A 19,835-nucleotide genomic window follows, 5' to 3' on the forward strand; every position below is an offset into this window, starting at 1 on the left:
CCTCAACCTCCTGTCCTCTCCCACCCCCTGTCCCCCCCCACCCCCTCCCCACCTCCCCACCCACCTGTTCGAGAAAGCCCCTCAACCTCCTGTCCTCTCCCACCCCATGTCCCCCCCCCCCTACCCCCTCCCCACCTCCACACCCACCTGTTCGAGAAAGCCCCTCAACCTCCTGTCCTCTCCCACCCCCTGTCCCCCCCCCCCTACCCCCTCCCCACCTCCACACCCACCTGTTCGAGAAAGCCCCTCAACCTCCTCCCCTCTCCCCACCCACCTGTTCGAGAAAGCCCCTCAACCTCCTGTTCTCTTCCACTGTTGTCCGTATCTTCTCCTTATGCAGCGACTCTGACTTGCTAGATTTCTTGTTGGATCGGTTCAGTGTCGCCCTCACTCGCTGCTCGTCTCCCTTTGGGTTTCTTTTTAACTGAATTATCTGGGGGGAAAAATATCATTGTTATCTCCCTTTTTTATATATTTTTTTTTTGAATTGTCTAGGTAAAAATTATCACTGTTATCTCCCTTTTGGTGTATTTTTTAGCTGAATTGTTTGGGGTTAAAAAAAAATATTGTTATCTCCGCTTCGGTGTCTTTTTAGATGAGTTATCTGGGGTATAAAGTATCACTGTTATCTCCTTTTTTAAAAATGAATTGTAGTTTAATTTATTGTACTTTTATCCCCCATTATGTGTTTCCTTACTTAAATTAATACTAGACCTAGTAAAAAAATAACTATCCCAGTTATTTCACTTTTGATATACTTTTATCTATATTTTCTCAAGCAAAATGTAGCTGTTATCCCCATTGGAATCTCTACTAACCAATATGTATATACGCACACATATATGTGTTTATATATATATATATATATATATATATATATATATATATATATATATATATATATATATATATATATATATATATATATATATATATATATATATATATATATATATATATATATATATATATTTGTATATGTATACATATATATATATTTGTATATGTATACATATATATATATTTGTATATGTATACATATATATATATATATATATATATATATATATATATATATATATATATATATATATATATATATATCCATGCATGTATAGACAGACATATATTATGTGATTGAGTCCCGACCTTAGGCACGAAGACAAGGCACAGTGTGATGGTGGTACAAAAGATGATGAAGAGGCCGATGATGATGAAGCTTTGGGTCGGCTTGTCCTCAATGATGAAGGAGACGGCCGCCCCACACACACACATGATGACCACGTTGTACACGGACATCCCGATATACTTGGAGTCGTTCAGGGCCGGGATTGTCACGTGACGCGTCTCCCAGGCCAGGAACACCCCGAACGCCTGGTGAAGTAAAAATTAGAATTAGATGATACAATGAAACAAAGGTAAACAGATCAATGGTTTATATTTGCAGAGTTGACAATAGTCAGAGTTGCGAGTCATAGGTATAGGGTTAGGTTCGGGATGTGATACGGATTAATTCTACGATATTTTCACGTGGCTCTAAAAATTGGTGTCAGTAGAAAGACATTTTAGAAAACGGACTTAATTTAATAAACGTGTTTCATCTTTCTGTGTACCGCGGTTATCTAACTTAAAACAACACCTAAAACCTCAGTTCTTATGATTACTTTGGTTTTTTTTTTGTGTGTTTAGATGTATGCGTGTGAAACGGGTTGGGGTGGGGTGGGGGGATGTGTTTGGTAAGGTTTCAATAACAAGGCCATCGCCAGCAGAAAGCAGCCCAGCAACACAATTGTGTTAACGTGGTACCCACAAGTCGTCTTAAATAAAAATAAATTTTCCCTTCACGTCGATCGAAAAAATAAAAATAAAAAAATAAAAACAACAATTAATAACAACGAAACAATAATCAGTTTGTTTGGGTGGCGTAGTTATGATAACTAACAATATGCTAACTTCTTTTGGCGACATTCTAATACAATAACGTGCACATATGCGAACATACGCACACAAAAACGTGTAAAATAAATAAAACAAAGTTAAAAAAACTGGAGGGTGAAATAGACGTTGTTTATACTGGTAAACAAGGGGAATTAATCTGAAATCTCAGGCGAATTAGCTTGTCTTGGAAAAATCCTGAGTTATATCCCCTGATTAACGGATTGACGGGCTTGCAACCCCTGGGGAGTGCTCTGTCGTGTTGGTTAAGTCTAGACGAGACGGGGGTGTCGGGGTGTGCACATTTCTGCACCCCCCCCCCCCCCCCCCAATCCCAAAACACAACCAGTGAAGAAAAAAGTAATCCAACTTGATTTACGTCTGTGCCCAAACGAAAATCTATTTGTGTGAAAATATTGGACGATAAGGTGATATTTCGTCAGATAATTAATGACTTCAGTTATGATGATAATGAAAATAATTTTAGCAGCAGCATCATCAACAACAACAACAACAACAACAATAGCAATAATAATAATTATTATTATAATCATAGTCGTAATTGTAATCGTAATCAATAATATTAACAATAATATTAATATTAAAGGCAACAATGCAATAACATTAATGACATTTATAGTTTAGATGTTAATGATGTTAATTAAAATAAAATGGAACGTCGTGGTCGGATCGTAGAGTGCATGAATGCTAAACTGAGAAACCAAGGGTTCAAATCCCTGACAGAGTCCGTAGGACAACCTTGACTCACGTTAGGCTTAACTACTAGTAGCCTATTACTAATAAATATTCTTTAAAAAAATTATTATTAATCTGATACTCAATAAAAAATTATAACTATCAATAATGTATCCCACGATCGTGAGTATTGTGATGTGGTATCCAGACCCAGAGTATTCTGCAAGAGTAAAGAAGTGTGATAGTATCAACAGACCCCAAGAATTCTGCACGCGTAAAGAAGTGCTCACCAGTAAAAGACCTTTGTAGGCGTAGAGGGCGCCGAGCCAGATCTCCATGAAGCTGCTGGTGCAGTAGTCGATCTTTGGGATGATCTCAAAGTCTGCTTGAGCCTGGGGAGAGTGGCGGTTATAGGGTTAACTCTGTCCTACCTGGGGGGGGGGGGGGGGGGTGGCGGTTACAGGGTTAACTCTGCCCTACCTGGGAGGGGGGGGGGAGTGGCGGTTACAGGGTTAACTCTGCCCTACCTGGGGGGGGGGAGTGGCGGTTACAGGGTTAACTCTGCCCTACCTGGGGGGGGGGGGGAGTGGCGGTTACAGGGTTAACTCTGCCCTACCTGGGGGGGGGGGGAGTGGCGGTTACAGGGTTAACTCTGCCCTACCTGGGGGGGGGGGGGAGTGGCGGTTACAGGGTTAACTCTGTCCTACCTCAAATTTCAAATGTTCAAAGTTTTTTTGTTGGTGAAATACCATTATATTTAGCATTAATTTCAATGGAATTTCGTCATATCAAATTTCGAAAATTCCAAAAAAAAAATCATTTCTAAAGTGTTTTCTGTTACAAAAACTAGCCAGCTGACTCTATTAGTGTTAGTAGAAGTAGAATCAATAGTTATATAGCCGATGTATATGTTAGTTTATGAAATTTTAGAACCCCACAAAATGTTTATTTTTCAAGATGGCCGCCATGGCAACCAATTTTCAAAAGAGTCCCTTATGCATGGAAATATTTTCCTTTAAGTACCTTAACTTGCATATCCATAAATAAATCAGTAATACGTTTTAATTAAGAAGTTTTTTTTCTGGAGCCTACCCACTTAATGTAAAGGGCTCATTGGATTTATTTATATATTTACACATTATTTGAGAAAGGGGGGAGGGGGTCATATTATGCTACCTTAAGACAACACAAGGGGTCAACCAATTGACCTTCAGTACTGACCCACTGACCACTGACCCAGTGACCCACTGACCCAGTGACCCACCTCTGGCGACAATCTCTTTACGGCCTTGTCCACGGGGTCAACGACCTGCCACGTGACCAGGATGACGGCGTCCAGCAGGACCAGGACCAGGACAATCAGCATCAGCTTGTAGTCTTTGATCACCTGGGGGAGGACACACACACCGGAGACTCAATCACGTGACTCGAGGCTTACTAGGTCACGAGACCCGGAGGTTCAGTAGATCACTAAACCAGAGGTCACGTGACTCACTTGATCACATGACCAAAGAGACTCACTAGGTCACGTGACAAACTAGATCACATGACCATAGAGACTCAAGATATCACGTGACTCGAGGCTCACTAGGTCACGTGACTGAAGTTTCTTAAATCACGTGACCTGAGACTCAAGACATCACGTGATTTCAAGCTCACTAAATTACGCGACTTCAGAATTTAAAAAAAAATCAAATAATTAAAAAAAAAGAAGTCTCAAACAAATCACGTGACAAGAATCTCGGGAGTCACGTGACTCAAGTCTGATCCAGCACAAAAAGTAGCAGCTAGTTTCAGAAGATAAATTACTTTTGGAGAGACTGATTTAAATAATGAATTAATTAAGACGGATGCTTCTAGATGGAGTAAAAAATGGACAGAGCACAAATAAAAAAACGTACAAGACAACAACGGTACTTTCTGGCATACAGTACCATCCCATGGGACATATAGAAAAAATATATTTAAGGAAAATATATACCTAACCATTTTCCGCCCCTACCCCGGGGGTACAAGTGCCCCTCCCCCCACCCGGAGAAAAGAAACATTGTTGGACACGACAGAAGAATATCGCGTTTTTTACTTCAAGGTTTTGCTGATAGGGTTAGGGCAGGGAATATGGTTGGGATAATGGTCAGGATTAACAATCAGGTTGGGATTAAGGTTAGAGGATTGGTTAATGTACGGTATCGATACCAAACAAATGGCATCGATCACGTCATGCTGATGTAGGTAGAAATAGAAAAACCGTAAAGAGCATCACCTTCTAGAATCACAACCTATTGACATATTTACATTTAAACACAAAAAGTAAAGAGCATCACTATCTATGATTACAGCATATGGACATATTAACATTTACAAAAAAAGTAAAGAGCATCACCTTCTAGAATTACAACCTATTGACACATCTATATTTACAAAAAAAAACCAGTAAAGATCATCACCTTCTAGAATCACAACCTATTGACATATCTATATTTACACAAAACAAAACCAGAGCATCACCTTCTTGTTGAGTTTGATGTTGGTGAAGATGGCGTGGACGCGCCAAGTCTTGCCGAACATGGCACCAAACGACAGCGTAAAGCCCAGTGCCAGAGTCCAAGACCTCGCCTGTAGGAGGGAAATTTGTTAGTGGTCAGTTCCAGGATTGATGGCTTAGTCGGTCAACAGGTTATGATTGGCTTATGGGTTACGTGTAGGTTAGGATATAGTGGTTGGGTGGTTGAGTGGCTGGGTGGTTGGGTGGTTGGGTGGCTGGGTGGTTGGGTGGTTGGGCGGTTGGGTGGTGTCCTACAGCCCAATTAACAAAAAACATGAGCATTTTATTGTTTTCTTTTTCTCTCTTTAAAGTGAAGTTTTCTAAAAATAGACTGTGACCTACTTACAATGCACCAATAGCTGAAGAGTGTTCTGTTATTGTGACCTGGCTCCGCCCCCAGCAGGAAGATTGACATGTAGCACAAGATGCAGCCGATGATGATCAGATTGTTCATGTTGGGACTGGACATCTTGATGTACCTATATATACATATTTATATAGTCTCTCTCTCTCTCTCTTTATATATATATATATATATATATATATATATATATATATATATATATATATATATATATATATATATATATATATATATATATATATATATATATATATATATATATATATATATATATATATATATATATATATATATATATATATATATATATATATATATATAAAATATGTAAGCCATCGCCATTCATGAGTTGTAAGTAAATGACAAAAATTGGCGAACACAAACTTCTACCGTCATCCACAATTAAGGGAGAACTTAGAGAAGTAGGAAAAAGCTTGTAACAAACAGGTCATTGAAATAGATAAACTCTACTTCATCTGCCCCTTGTGTTTTGGGCTCGAACGAAAAAAAGATGAGATGATACACAAATAAACATCATGTCCTGTGCAAGCTTTTCTTTCAGTTATTAAATCGCAATTATTTTTGTAAAACAAATCATACACCCCCCCCCCCCGCCCCACCCTGATCTAAAACCGACCTGGATGGAAGATTTCCGGAACGACAAAACCGACAGTCTCGGAGAAAACAACGAGGCGACACTAATCGATAACTTGTTACACAAATATTTCTCTCAACATCTTCCTGCAAGTCCTCTCAGACCGAACAGCACTCGATAACTTGCATCTAATTCTGGAAGCTTCCAGAAATTTAAATGTTATTTCTTTTACTCCCGGCTTTCTTTCTGACTAGTTTTTAACCCGGCTGCTCTTTTTAAAGTAAGAATTATTTTTATTTTTAAATTTTTAAAACCAAATGAATGTTCCTTTTAACAAGGTGTACATTCATGTACAGAATAACATCATCTATAACCGAAAGAAAAGGCGAGTGGGAAAAACATTATATGAAGAATGATAAAGCTTAACATTGCGCATTGATATGATGTAGAAAACTGCGCAGAAAAAAACAAAGCAAACAAGCAAACAACATCACAACTAAATGAAACAAGCTCCGGGCTTACGGGGAAACCTCTGGGGTGAGTCGAGAATATTCCCGCTCTGAAATATCAGTCTGGAAACCCGGAGGTATAATTACAATTTGTGTTTTCCCATCGTAATTATGAGAAATTGAATGAGATTGTTACAATGATGATAATTAATAAAAATGGCTTTTCGATTCTTCTACGGAAATTAAAATAATGTGGAATATTTTTCAGTAATGGACGCAAAATGGGGTTTTTGTGTCGGAATGGACGGCATAAAAATTCTTGAAATCATCTCTCAAGGGGTATTAAATATTTTACTCAGCCATTTTTTTGTGTCAAACTGAGAAGATGTCTTTGTTTAAAGTACAATCAACTTGTTTCAAGATCCCGATAGTGCTTTGTCCGCTTTCAAATGACTTGTGCTGGTATAGAGGTTAACTTATATGTGATGTGTTGGAGGTATATAACATAAACTACCTGATAAGTAACAGAACACCAGCTATACAGTAAAATTACCTGCTGTATAACCACACCTGGCTATATACTAAACTACCTGCTATATAACAACACCTGGTTGTATACTAAAACTACCTGCTATATAACAACACCTGGCTGTATACTAAAACTACCTGCTATATAACAACACCTGGCTGTATACTAAAACTACCTGCTATATAACAACACCTGGCTGTATACTAAAACTACCTGCTATATAACAGAACACCTGGCTGTATACTAAAACTACCTGTGGTATAACACAACACCTGGCTGAATACTAAAGCTACCTGCTATATAACAGAACACTTGGCTGTATACTAAAACTACCTGCAGTATAACAACACCTGGCTGTATACTAAAACTACCTGTGACGTCGAAACCGTATATTGAGTGCCAGAAAGAGGACGGCCATTGTGATGCCAAGCGCTGCCATGACAACGAAGCCGATGTACACGGGGAAGGAGACGTGACGCAGCTCCTCTATCTTGATACTCCTGTCCACGGGGGGCTTGCCGTCTGGGGGGGGGGGAGACACAAAAAAACACAACTCTTAATGAAGTTTTAAATTACTCATTCATTAGGTACAAAAGATCTATTTTCTTCTCAAGAGCTGTTCATCTTTAACCAATTAACTACCATAATCAATTTTAAAAAAAAATGTCAGTACAAAACAAAGGTCAAGGACCCTGGAACTAACGTACCTGGCCAGAAAATTGGTTCGCCAACTGAAAGGTCAAGGATGTCTGTGGCAGCATGGTACTCGCCTACCTTTACCATTTTACCATCTAGGGACAGAGGGGGGGGGGGGGGGTCAGCAGGAAATATTTCAGTACTAGCTGGCTATTGAAAGAACTAAATCGAGACATATAGGTCTAATTTATATTGAATACAATTTAAGTTTAAATGTGTTAACATTTTAAACAAGTTTTCCAATCCAGATGAATTTTTTTATAGGCTACATTTGGATGACATTTGAAAAAGAGGAATAAAAAAGGGTGAAAATTGCTGATTGTATATTTTGTTAAAAATTGATTTCATTAATTGGGATTTTAAGGAAAGGCGTTTTTATTGAATATTCGTGTGATTGGAATAAAAATGAGTCTGTTAATGATCCTAATAAAAAATGTTTCCTGAAGATTAACGGTGGGTAAGGGTGTGGGTTTAAGTGTGGGTAAGTGTGTGGGTTTAAGTGTGGGCAGGGGTGTGGGTTTAAGTGTGGGTGAGGGTGTGGGTTTAAGTGTGCGCAGGGGTGTGGGTTTAAGTGTGGGTGAGGGTGTGAGTTTAAGTGAGTGTGGCTTGGGGGACGGGGGGGGGGGGCTGGGGGTGAATATCTATGGTTAAAAAAGTGTGGGTTTTAGTGTTTGTGGGTAGGGTGGATCTAATTATCTGTGGTTAAAAAAGTGAGTTTTAGTGTGTGGATTTAAGTGTGTGTGGGGGTAAGAGTGTATGTGTCTGTGTATATGTGTGGTCAAGAAAAGCACAAACTATAGACTGTGAAGGTGAAGGTCAGGATGAGCACACATATATAAACTACTCACGCATCATCTGCAGGATGGTCATGCTGCCCACACGGTCGCCATTTGTAAACTGGACTCTACCCTTAGATAGGAGGACGAAAAGAAGAGTTTGAACGAAAGACAGAAGGAAACGTTTAAATCAGTGGCGTAGGCAAGGGGGGGGGGGTTAGGGGGAGTTATAACCCCTCCCATGGATTCACTCTCTTATATATATATATATATATATATATATATATATATATATATATATATATATATATATATATATATATATATATATATTCATATGACTTTGTACATATGGAAACATATTTGAACGTCTCCTATGACCAATTCCTGGCTACGACACTGGTTTAAATCGCTTAAAAGGTAAACTACATCTTCAAGACTACATTAAAAATCCATTGTAGATAGACAGGTCTATACAAATGTGCTATCATATAGAAATGTTAAATGAATGAAAAATAAAGAAATGTTTTAATACTGTTATAACGAGGTATAACAGTACATTGTACTGAAGATGCCACTAAGTGCAACTACTTATACAAAGTTTAGTTTTCTTAGCTCAATGAAAATGTTTTTTTTCCTGCCCGAGCAATTTACTTGGTCGTCACTAATTAAGCTAATTCGAATTTAATGAGCACAATTTAAAAAAAATATTCGCTGTAATAAGATTTTAAAATTTTAATTGGGTAAGTATTGATGTAGGTCGACTGTATATATATATATATATATATATATATATATATATATATATATATATATATATATATATATATATATATATATATATATATATATATATATATATATATATATATATATATATATATATATATATATATATATATATATATATATATATATATGTATATATATATATATATATATATATATATATATAAAATTAACGCGCTAGACTATTTCAGATCTATCAAGGCACTCTAAAATTTAACCTCGTAAAAGTTTAATGGATGTTGTAGGCATTATTTAGAGTATATGTAATTAAAAAGACCATTAAGGGGAGGGCACTCAACACAGAGTGCCCCTATTGTGTTCAACTCTACATCAATTTGACCTCGGGTTTTACAGCAATACAAGTGTTGATATGGTCCAAGTCCGTCTGTAAACAAACAAAACCTTGACCCTCCCATCACCCGACCCCAATCACCCAGCAGCCATCACCCACCCGATACGCCCCAGCACTAAACAAACCCGGCATCCATTAATTAATGTGTTCATCCTAGTCCTCTAGGTATATATATTCCCCACATTAGCCTGATTAATGTGACCTCCATAAGCCCACTCACCGAGACCCTTATTAGTCCATTAACCGTGACCCAATTAGCCCACTTACAGTGACCCCAAAAATCCATCTACAATGACCCCATCCCACCACTTAGCGTGACCTCCATGACCTATTCACCATGACCCCATTGACCCACTTACCGTGACCCAATTGACCCACTTACCGTGACCCCATTGACCCACTTACCGTGACCCAATTGATCCACTTACCGTGACCCCCATTGACCCACTTACCGTGACCCCCATTGACCCATTCACCATAACCCCATTGACCCACTTACCGTGACCCCCATGAACCCTGTATCGTTGAGCACCCTCCCCACCGCATGACCCCGGAAGAGGTCAGCGGACAGGGGCGTGTCCTCCAGGAGACGGTCCAACGCCTTGGCGATGACCCAGACGCCGTCATAGGCGTAGCCGTGGTACTTGCTGTACTCCGACCCCCGGGCTTCGTCGTACAGCTGCTGGTACTCTGACGATGTCTGGGTGGGGGGGATGGGGGAGGGGCAGAAACACATTGGGTTAGGTTATGGTTAACGTAAGATTCCAATTAAAAAATGTAAGCCTACTATGTAAATATTGTCACATAAAGACCGCTCACATAAACAACATAAAGAGATCGCGCACTGGTTATATAACACAAACATGAAATTTTTGTATACTCACTCAAAAACAAGAGTTATGTTATATATAGTTAGACAGCTTCACTTCATATTATACAACATATTCAGATTTCTCTTCCCCCTCCCCCCCCCCTTTACAAACCCGTCAAAACTAATCGCGATTAGGTGCTTTGAGAACTGATTTATAGAGAAATTCACATTTGTATTTGTATTTCATTAATTTTTGTTTTATTTTGTTTTTAAAATGTGTAAACTAGTTGTAGCACCTGTTCATCTAACGACTTAAATGGCCAACCATTCTAAATGGCCAAACATTCTAAACGGCCAACCATTCTAAACGGCCAACCACTCTAAAAGGTCAACCATTCCATATAATCAGCCATTTTACATAGCAAACCATTCAAAATTATGAAAAAAATTCAAAATCAATCTGAATTTGTTATTAGTAATGTTATCGCAGGTATAGTCTGAATGTCGTCATTAGGGTTAGACATTCGGCAGGATCTGGGTTACCATTTGGGTTAATTAAGGATAAGATTAACGTTGACATTAGCAAGTTTATTACGAGTGATTTAACATCCCATTTTTCAAAATGTATCCATTACTTTCGGCTGCTTTCACGCGGGGGGGGGGGGGGGGGGTGGTGGGGGGGGGGTGGGGGGGGGTGGGGGGGGGAGGATGGGAGGAGTGGAAAGTGAGGGTGAGGATAATCGTCCTTCAGCTACTGATAGTGTTTTAAAGCAAAATAATTTCAGTCTCAGCATTGGTAGTGTCGAATTCACAAATTATGAATTACTGAAAAATAGAAAATAAAACAACTACATAGCGGCGTATGCTACGTCGCGGGTCGGCTCGTAAGTTTATATTTAAGTTTATATTGAAGAAATGCTTTGGATTAGTTTCACGTTAGAGTTAGTTTTTAAATCGATACCCGGATGTATTAATATCGTCCGGTACAAAAAAGCCAGTGGCTCCTCAATTTGTCGTCTGCCCACGTTGACTAGTAGCGCTAGTAGCAACACAGGTCTATGTGGATCCTAATTAGAGAGAGGATTATCCCCGTGCCCCGGGGGATGGGGTACGGCTGGGGTGGGGGTCATGGCAAATATGCCTTAGGATTCAGAAGTGTAGTAGTAGTGTGGGCTAGGGAGAAGATGATTGGCTGATACTTTACTCTCTCGCGATTGGTTGGTGTAATTAATGGCCGCATGATATAGATAAGTAGGGGTGTGTTTCCGGTGTGAGAAGGTCAAGTTGTGTGTTGATACTGTGATACACTGCAGTGGCGGAACTAGAAAAAAATGGCCCCCCCGCAAAAATTTTTTTTTAGGCCCCTATATATATATATCTATATGTATATATATGTATATATATATATATATATATATATATATATATATATATATATATATATATATATATATATATATATATATATATATATATATATATATATATATATATATATATATATATATATATATATATATATTTATATATATATATATATATATATATATATATATATCGGGTGCAGTGGCGTAGCGAGGTCGGGTGTCACCCGGTGCGGCACTTAATGGTGTCACCCCCCCAGAGCCATAGAGACCCTTCCCAGGGACAAACTTTCAAATTTTCGATTTGCACCCCCCTCCTCAAGTTTTCGATTTGCACCCCCCCCCCCCTCAAGTTTTCGATTTGCACCCCCCTCAAACTTTCGATTTGCACCCCCCCTCGAGTTTTTCTCTATATATTTTGCTATTTTTTGCCTTGGTGTCACCCCCCTAAATGGTGTCACCCGGTGCGGTCCGAACCCCCCGCCCCTCCCGAAAAAAAAAGTCTGGAAGAAACACTGCCAAAGACCCACCCATATTATAACCGAATATAACCCCTCCCCGTTACGGGCTAAACATGACATTAAACATTAATACATTCAAAGGTGATATAGATCTTTTGGTTGTTTTTAGGCTTAAAAGCTAGATTATTGTATCCTAAATTTGATTAACTTTAATGTATTTAGTGTTAATAACTAATGTTCAATTAATACGTGTACTAATTATAAAACAATTAATAATATAAAGACGAGCCTTACCTTCCTTGTTGTGTGAATTAGACTCGTCAACAAAATACTTCATCAGGTAAATGAACAACTACTGACTAGTGTCTTTAACAAAATGTGCAGAAGTGGTCAGTTTACAGTTCAGTAGTTCATAGACGGTTCGTTAATCTATGCATTACATCTTATTGTAAGAGTAAGGGTGTGGTGAGGGGTAGAGGTGAGGGGTAGGGGTGAGAGGGGGGTGAGGGGGGAGGGGTGAGAGTTGGGAAGGTTCAAGGGAAGGGGACTAGAAAGTGCCGATAAACATCTACATCAATAGTGCCGACTTTTTCCGGTCGTCTAGAAGACCAGAATAGTCGCCGCAACATTTCCCCAGCCCGATTTCAAAGCGTGCCGGCAAAAACTTCAGATGCTTCGCTAAAGGGAGATAACTTAAACGTTCACAAGTTTATTGATACAGTTGTTAAAGTAAAGATGAACGCAATTATAAATGTATGACATCGAAATAAATAATTATATTTTTTGTAGAGTCCAGGCCAGTAGTTTAAACGCACAATCATATATATATATATATATATATATATATATATATATATATATATATATATATATATATATATATATATATATATATATATAGGCTACGTCTTTGAAGTTGTCTATATGTCTGGCGGTCTCTCGAGCTATATTCTGTACATTTTTTTCAAAGACGTTTGCCGACTATCGTGTTTTTTTGTAACTGTAGAAGAAAGATAACTCGACCTCCATCTAATTTTAAAAAAAAAAAAAAAAAATTTTTTTTGTTTTAATTTTTTTTTTACATTTTTAAAAAAAAATAATTTAGCCAGGATTTTTGGGCCCCCAATCGGTTTGCCCCCCTCCCCCGCATTGCGGTGTCTGGCGGCACTGTAGTTCCGCCCCGGCGTCTTTGAAGTTGTCTATATGTCTGGCGGTCTCTCGAGCTATAGTCTGTACATTTTTTTCAAAGACGTTTGCCGACTATCGTGTTTTTTTTGTAAATGTAGAAGAAAGATAACTCGACCTCCACCTTTTTTTTTTTTTTTTTTTTTTTAAATTTATTTTATTTTATTTTTTTAAATAATTTAGCCGGGATTTTTGGGCCCCCATTCGGTCCGGGCCCCCCCGCATTGCGGGGTCTGGCGGCACTGTAGTTCCGCCCCTGATACACTGTTGATACCCTGTTGATACCTTGTTGATACTCTGTTGATACTCTGTTGATACACTGTTGATACCTGTTTTTACAGTGTTGATACTAGGGTAAACACACGGCTGATACAATTTGTTTATAAAACTACTACTTCCGGTTCCAATATTAAAATTAATATTTGAAAATATCTGGTGTTTTTCCCGTCAGAAAATCGCCCCAGAAGTACTGCTGTCTAACAGAATTTACTGTCATTAGACGTTTTATTTGGAACCTTACGCGAAAATCTATATATATAGTTCTCTTCATGAAGACCATAGAAAACACCACGCAGCTTACCACCACCTCATCCCCACTGTCAGGTGAGCTGTGGTTCATCTGAATGTTTACAATCGTAGAGCCGAGTTAGTGACGGCTATTAAGGACAGATAATTTAGTATTAAACGATTTGAAACGAAGGGGAGGTAACAATTTCTTATTGATCTTTTCTTTGTCTGTAAACGGCTGCGTTCACTGTGCAGGAGAGGGATGGGGGTAGTGTTGAATTAATAAATTATGAATTGCTGATAAGCAGAAGATAAAACAACTAGATGGCGGCGTATACTACGTCAGCTCGTGATAAACTAATTTGTGAAACAGTATCTGAAAACGGTTTGTCTTTTCCTAACCTGAATTTGATGTTTGACAAATAATTTGATTTTCTGTGTCAATATCTGTAGCAGTAGGCTGCTTGATTTGGGGCTTATAATTATTATAGATGAAAGACTGATCGCGCATAAACATTTGTTGAAACCTAGATGTGTTGTTTTTCATGAAATATAGGCAGGTATTTGAGTCTAAATCAAGGTATGAGTAAAAATTTGAGATCTTACCAGTGGAAATACTGGGAAATAGCAAGACAAAAGTTTACAGCTGAACAAGTTGGTTTACCTGGATCAGTTATTTTTAAAAATTCCTATCTTGATCTAGTTCTAAAAAAATATTCAAGAAATATGCAGGGTCCAAACATCAGAACATGCATGATCCCATTCTTGTCAGTAGGAGAAAACATCTTTAATCATTGGTTTAAATGTCATGAACAGTTATTGCTAATTTTAGATTGTGGCTCTGTGGCCCACCAGGATGTAGACCAGAGGCGTATCGACCCTTCCCGGCGCCCGGAGACAAACTTTCGATTTGCATCCCCCTCGAACTTTTCATTTGCACCCCTTCCCCTCAAACTTTCAATTTGGCGCCCCACCCTGAGGTCGGCGCCCGGGGACATGTGTCCCCCCCCCCCCCGCCCCCCTCGCTACGCCTCTGATGTAGACATGTAACAATTTGTCCATTTCTTTGAAAAATAAATTTACTATAAGTAATGTAGACAATTAACATCATTATGCTAATTTTTGTTAATATTAATTTGGACTTATCAATGTTAAATGTCACGGACAATATCCAATTACAAAATACACTTTTGTTTCTGAAAATATTTTTTTAAGGATTGGCAGCCCTGTTGCATCTCTTCATCCATTAATAAAATGGTTTATTTACTGTATTAGATATGCAAAGATCAATGTTGTGTACATTTTCTTCAACTAGGTTACAATTATTTTGATACCTACATAAAGATGATTGTGCTATTGAATAAAAAAATTGATTTGGGGCTTATTGTTTTAAAAAATATGTTTATGTACTTGTAGCCTATAGACAGTGCTGATTAAAGATATATGATTGTCCTAATTATGGTTTAGATTGTAGGTATTGTGGGGCTTCGTGTATTGCTGTGGCTGTAGTTATTCCATAGCTGCAGACATTGTATGGCTGCATGCAATTAGAAGTTTCGGGCACTGCCATACATGTAGTCATTTTGACGTTTGTAAAAAAAAAAAAAATTAAAGCTAGGTTTATGTGTGAGCTTAGAAAATAGCTGAGTTCTCAGCTTTAATGGGTACCCGATTTCTAGTGAGTAAAAACGAAAGCGGCTGGACATATTGCTGACCACACTATCACTACACATAATGACACGTTCATAGCTATATATCCAGATCATAGAAACAGATGAAATCTGCTTCATCGTCCCCATAGACTACACACCGTAGGAAATGGAACTCTTCAGATGTAAAAGTAAAGTTACAACTAGGTTTGAATTGATTTCTTAGATATTTCCCCAATGTGTAAAGGTATATTTGTATTGTATACACACGAACGGTGTAACAGATACACCACCTCTACACCACCTCTACATTACTTCCATACCACTTCCACACCACCTCCACACCACCCCAGCCTCCCCTTCTCACGACCAACCAGGGGCATTAACTCAATTAACTTCTTGTTTTCTATAGTGTAGCGAGTACCGTCCGGCTATTGACTGATCGAACACCCCCCCCCCCCAGGGGTCAGCCCGTATCGGTCACGTGGTTGGTTAGCGAGTCTTACAAGCACCGGCCGCGGAGGAGTCTGGGAGACAGACAATTGTATGTTTTATAGGCAGACAATTGTATGTTTTACAGACAGACGAAAACGAGGTTCGTTCGGGGAGAATCAGGGGAGAGAATTAGGGGGATCAAAGTCAGTGAGACGGTGACGGTGGAAGAAAAATTGAAATTGGAATTGAAACTTTTGGGCGGTCTTACGACAATTGTCGTCTGCTATTCTGGGGTGGCGTAGACGGAGATTTACACGAAATGTATTTGGTGACATTTTGGGTGTAGGTCCCAGGTGACATTTTGGGTGTAGGTCCCAGGTGGCCATTTTTGTTGGACATCAATTGCAAGCCGCGAGTTGATCAATACAAGAGGGGTTTTAAACTACAAGAAATGGATGAAGCTGGTGGTAGGGTGGTGGGGTGTTAGGTTTTGAGGTCTGCGACTGTGTGTGTTTGTGTTTGAATCTTTTATGTTTGATTTACCACATAGGCAACATGCGCAGAGCGAGAAAAAAAAAACCACAACAACAACCCAACTCTAAGACGGGTAATTACTAGTTCAGGTAGAATAAACTCTCAGTCTTTGGGTTTGGTAAAGTGGTTTAGTAACGCCGTTTTAGGGGGGGGGGGTGCTGCAATAAGACGCAGTCTAAACTCTGGCCCCAATACACCTCACTCAAGGATAAACTGTATGGGGTGGCCGCAGATCTGGAGACCACAGTCCAGTTCATCCACGACGTTGGACTTATCTGAATCCCCTGACATAAATATATTTAAGAACGAAGAAGAAAAATGTAGGGAAATTGTTTTGCAAATGATGACAAGCGACAGAGGCTAAAAATCAATCAACTAAATTTGAATGATGCCATTTATGTACGACTTCTTTGAACTTGAGTTCGATTGGTACACGTCCAAAAAACAATGATTGACTTTAGAGACAGTAACCACATTGGGGCCGGCAGTGTGTACACAGTTGTACGAGTATGTCGGTACAGTAACCACATTGGGGCCGGCAGTGTGTACACAGTTGTACGAGTATGTCGGTACAGTAACCACATTGGGGCCGGCAGTGTGTACACAGTTGTACGAGTATGTCGGTACAGTAACCACATTGGGCCGGCAGTGTGTACACAGTTGTACGAGTATGTCGGTACAGTAACCACATTGGGGCCGGCAGTGTGTACACAGTTGTACGAGTATGTCGGTACAGTAACCACATTGGGGCCGGCAGTGTGTACACAGTTGTACGAGTATGTCGGTACAGTAACCACATTGGGCCGGCAGTGTGTACACAGTTGTACGAGTATGTCGGTACAGTAACCACATTGGGGCCGGCAGTGTGTACACAGTTGTACGAGTATGTCGGTACAGTAACCACATTGGGCCGGCAGTGTGTACACAGTTGTACGAGTATGTCGGTACAGTAACCACATTGGGGCCGGCAGTGTGTACACAGTTGTACGAGTATGTCGGTACAGTAACCACATTGGGCCGGCAGTGTGTACACAGTTGTACGAGTATGTCGGTACAGTAACCACATTGGGCTGGCAGTGTGTACACAGTTGTTCGAGTATGTCGGTACAGTAACCACATTGGGCTGGCAGTGTGTACACAGTTGTTCGAGTATGTCGGTCGAGAGCCAAAGTTTTAAGACTAAAGGAGAAAAAAACCACCCTGAGTTTGTTCAGTTCCGTGAATTGATACCAGCGTTTAAACTTGTTAGTATCGGCATTCGATTGCCGAGTCTCCCATTGGCCTAACCTAACAGAGCGACACTCTGATTGGTCACGTCAGGCCAACGTCACGTGACTTAGATACCGGCCAATCGAGGTTCCGGGGACAACAAACGATCACGTGGGTAATTGTTTCCGGTGTTTGTCCAACTAGGTCAGCGCGCGCAGTCCAGACGAGTTCAGAAGATCTGCTCGTTTTCATGCGCAGGGCAGGGGGTGGGGGGTTGGGGGGGGGGGGGGGGGGGGTTGGGGGGGGGGTTGGGGTGAAGTGAGGATGTGTGGGGTGGTTGGTTGGATGGGGGTTGGGGGGGAGTTGGGTAGGGGTGAAGTGAGGGAGTGGGGTGTGTGGGGTATTTGGAGTGATGGAATTGACCGTGTAATAATAGTTAAGTTCCCTTCCGACCTGGCAAACGACGGCGCAGGTGAAGTAGAGTTCACCCGTCGCTGTGACCTTGGCATTTGAAAGGGTATTGTGGTCAGCACTACGCCCATCCGCCTGCACCTCCCCTAACGTAATTCAACTACCCACCCAAGTTGGGTGCACGGGTGCACTCAAAGATGTGCTGCTACTCTAGCAATGGACCCGAACTCGCGACTTTCGTTCGCACCGGGTGACACCATTTAGTGGGGTGACACCAAGGCAAAAAATAGCAAAATATATAGAGAAAAATGATAATTCCGTTTAATTAAGTGATTATTTCGAGTGTTAAATAGTCTTTTAAGATGTGCGAATCGAAAAGTTGAGGGGGGGGGGGGGGTAAATCGAAAATTGAAAGTTTGTCCCCGGAAGGGTCGCTACGCCTCTGGGGGTGACACCATTAAGTGCCGCACCGGGTGACACCCGACCTCGCTACGCCGCTGCTTGGAACCATCCTTATGCAGATCAGCGTTTTTAGAGGGTTATTAAATGTAACAATAGATAACACAAGTAGCAGTAAAAAAAAAAAGCAACTACATTTATCGGGAATAATTTGTTTGCTTGTGATGGAGTCTGTTTCACCAAAAATTATTTAATTGTCTATAATAAAGTCATTTTCACCATGGGAATTTTGATTGCTGGTGATAAAGTCAGTATCACAAAAAAAAATTGTTTGCTGGTGATAAAATCAGTTTCACTAACAATAATTTGATTGATGGTGATAAAATCAGTTTCACCAAGAATAATTTGATTAGTTGTGATAAAAGTCCCCTTGAGGGTTCGCATCTGTTTTTTAAGGGGGCGTGACCCTAGGGCTCGTTAAATTAACTCACCGCTAATGAACATTTTAACGAGACATTTTAACGACGCCCTGAGGGGCGAAGATCTGTTTGATGGGGGGGGGGGGGGAAATGTCGCAGGGTCTTATGGGTAAACCCGCCTCAATACAGTAGACAGTCATGGTACCATACGGTCATAGGTCGTAGGTCATATACAGGTCATAGTTGTCATATACAGGTCGTAGAGGTCATTTACAGGTCATGGGTGTCATACACAGGTCAATTATGGTACCATAATCATAGGTTGTAGAGGTCATATACAGGTCAATACCCGCACTCATCATCGTTTGTACCTTGTAGGTAAGTACCAATGCCCATCACTCAGTGCAAAGACACATGTAGCTATATGTCTATACTGCACGATTTAACATAATTAATTAGTAAGCCTTTTGTCCTAAGGATTTGACCAAGCCAAAAATCTTTATCCCAAGAATATGTCCACTCCATGACTCTTATCCTGGTGATTTGTCGATGTCAAGATTTCTTGTCCTAAGGAGTTGACCATGTCAAGTTTCTGACCACTAAAACACAGAAAAAGTTAAGACATTTTTTTTTCAAGAACTAGATCTAGACCATATCTAGTTAAGACGGTAAAAGTGTTTAGGTGAGTTGAGATTATATAGCTGACTTGATGAAAACTTGACTTT

General features: G+C 39.8%; 1 protein-coding gene across 1 annotated transcript in view; it reads right to left on the reverse strand.

Annotated features, from left to right (window-relative positions):
* Positions 1-247: 247 nt before the first annotated feature.
* The window catches only part of LOC131942051 (gamma-aminobutyric acid type B receptor subunit 2), a 215,606-nt gene continuing 196,018 nt past the window's right edge, over positions 248-19,835 (reverse strand). The window contains exons 8-16 of the mRNA XM_059301741.1: positions 10,226-10,426; positions 8,658-8,718; positions 7,485-7,635; positions 5,523-5,655; positions 5,140-5,247; positions 3,896-4,018; positions 2,922-3,023; positions 1,150-1,374; positions 248-433 (exon numbers count right to left, since the gene is read on the reverse strand). Of these exons, the coding sequence (XP_059157724.1) occupies positions 248-433; positions 1,150-1,374; positions 2,922-3,023; positions 3,896-4,018; positions 5,140-5,247; positions 5,523-5,655; positions 7,485-7,635; positions 8,658-8,718; positions 10,226-10,426 (1,290 nt within the window). The remainder of the gene's footprint in view (positions 434-1,149; positions 1,375-2,921; positions 3,024-3,895; positions 4,019-5,139; positions 5,248-5,522; positions 5,656-7,484; positions 7,636-8,657; positions 8,719-10,225; positions 10,427-19,835) is intronic.

Source organism: Physella acuta, unplaced genomic scaffold, assembly GCF_028476545.2.
Source record: "Physella acuta isolate Inbredline_101_S28 unplaced genomic scaffold, ASM2847654v3 ptg000033l, whole genome shotgun sequence".
Taxonomy (NCBI): domain Eukaryota; kingdom Metazoa; phylum Mollusca; class Gastropoda; family Physidae; genus Physella; species Physella acuta.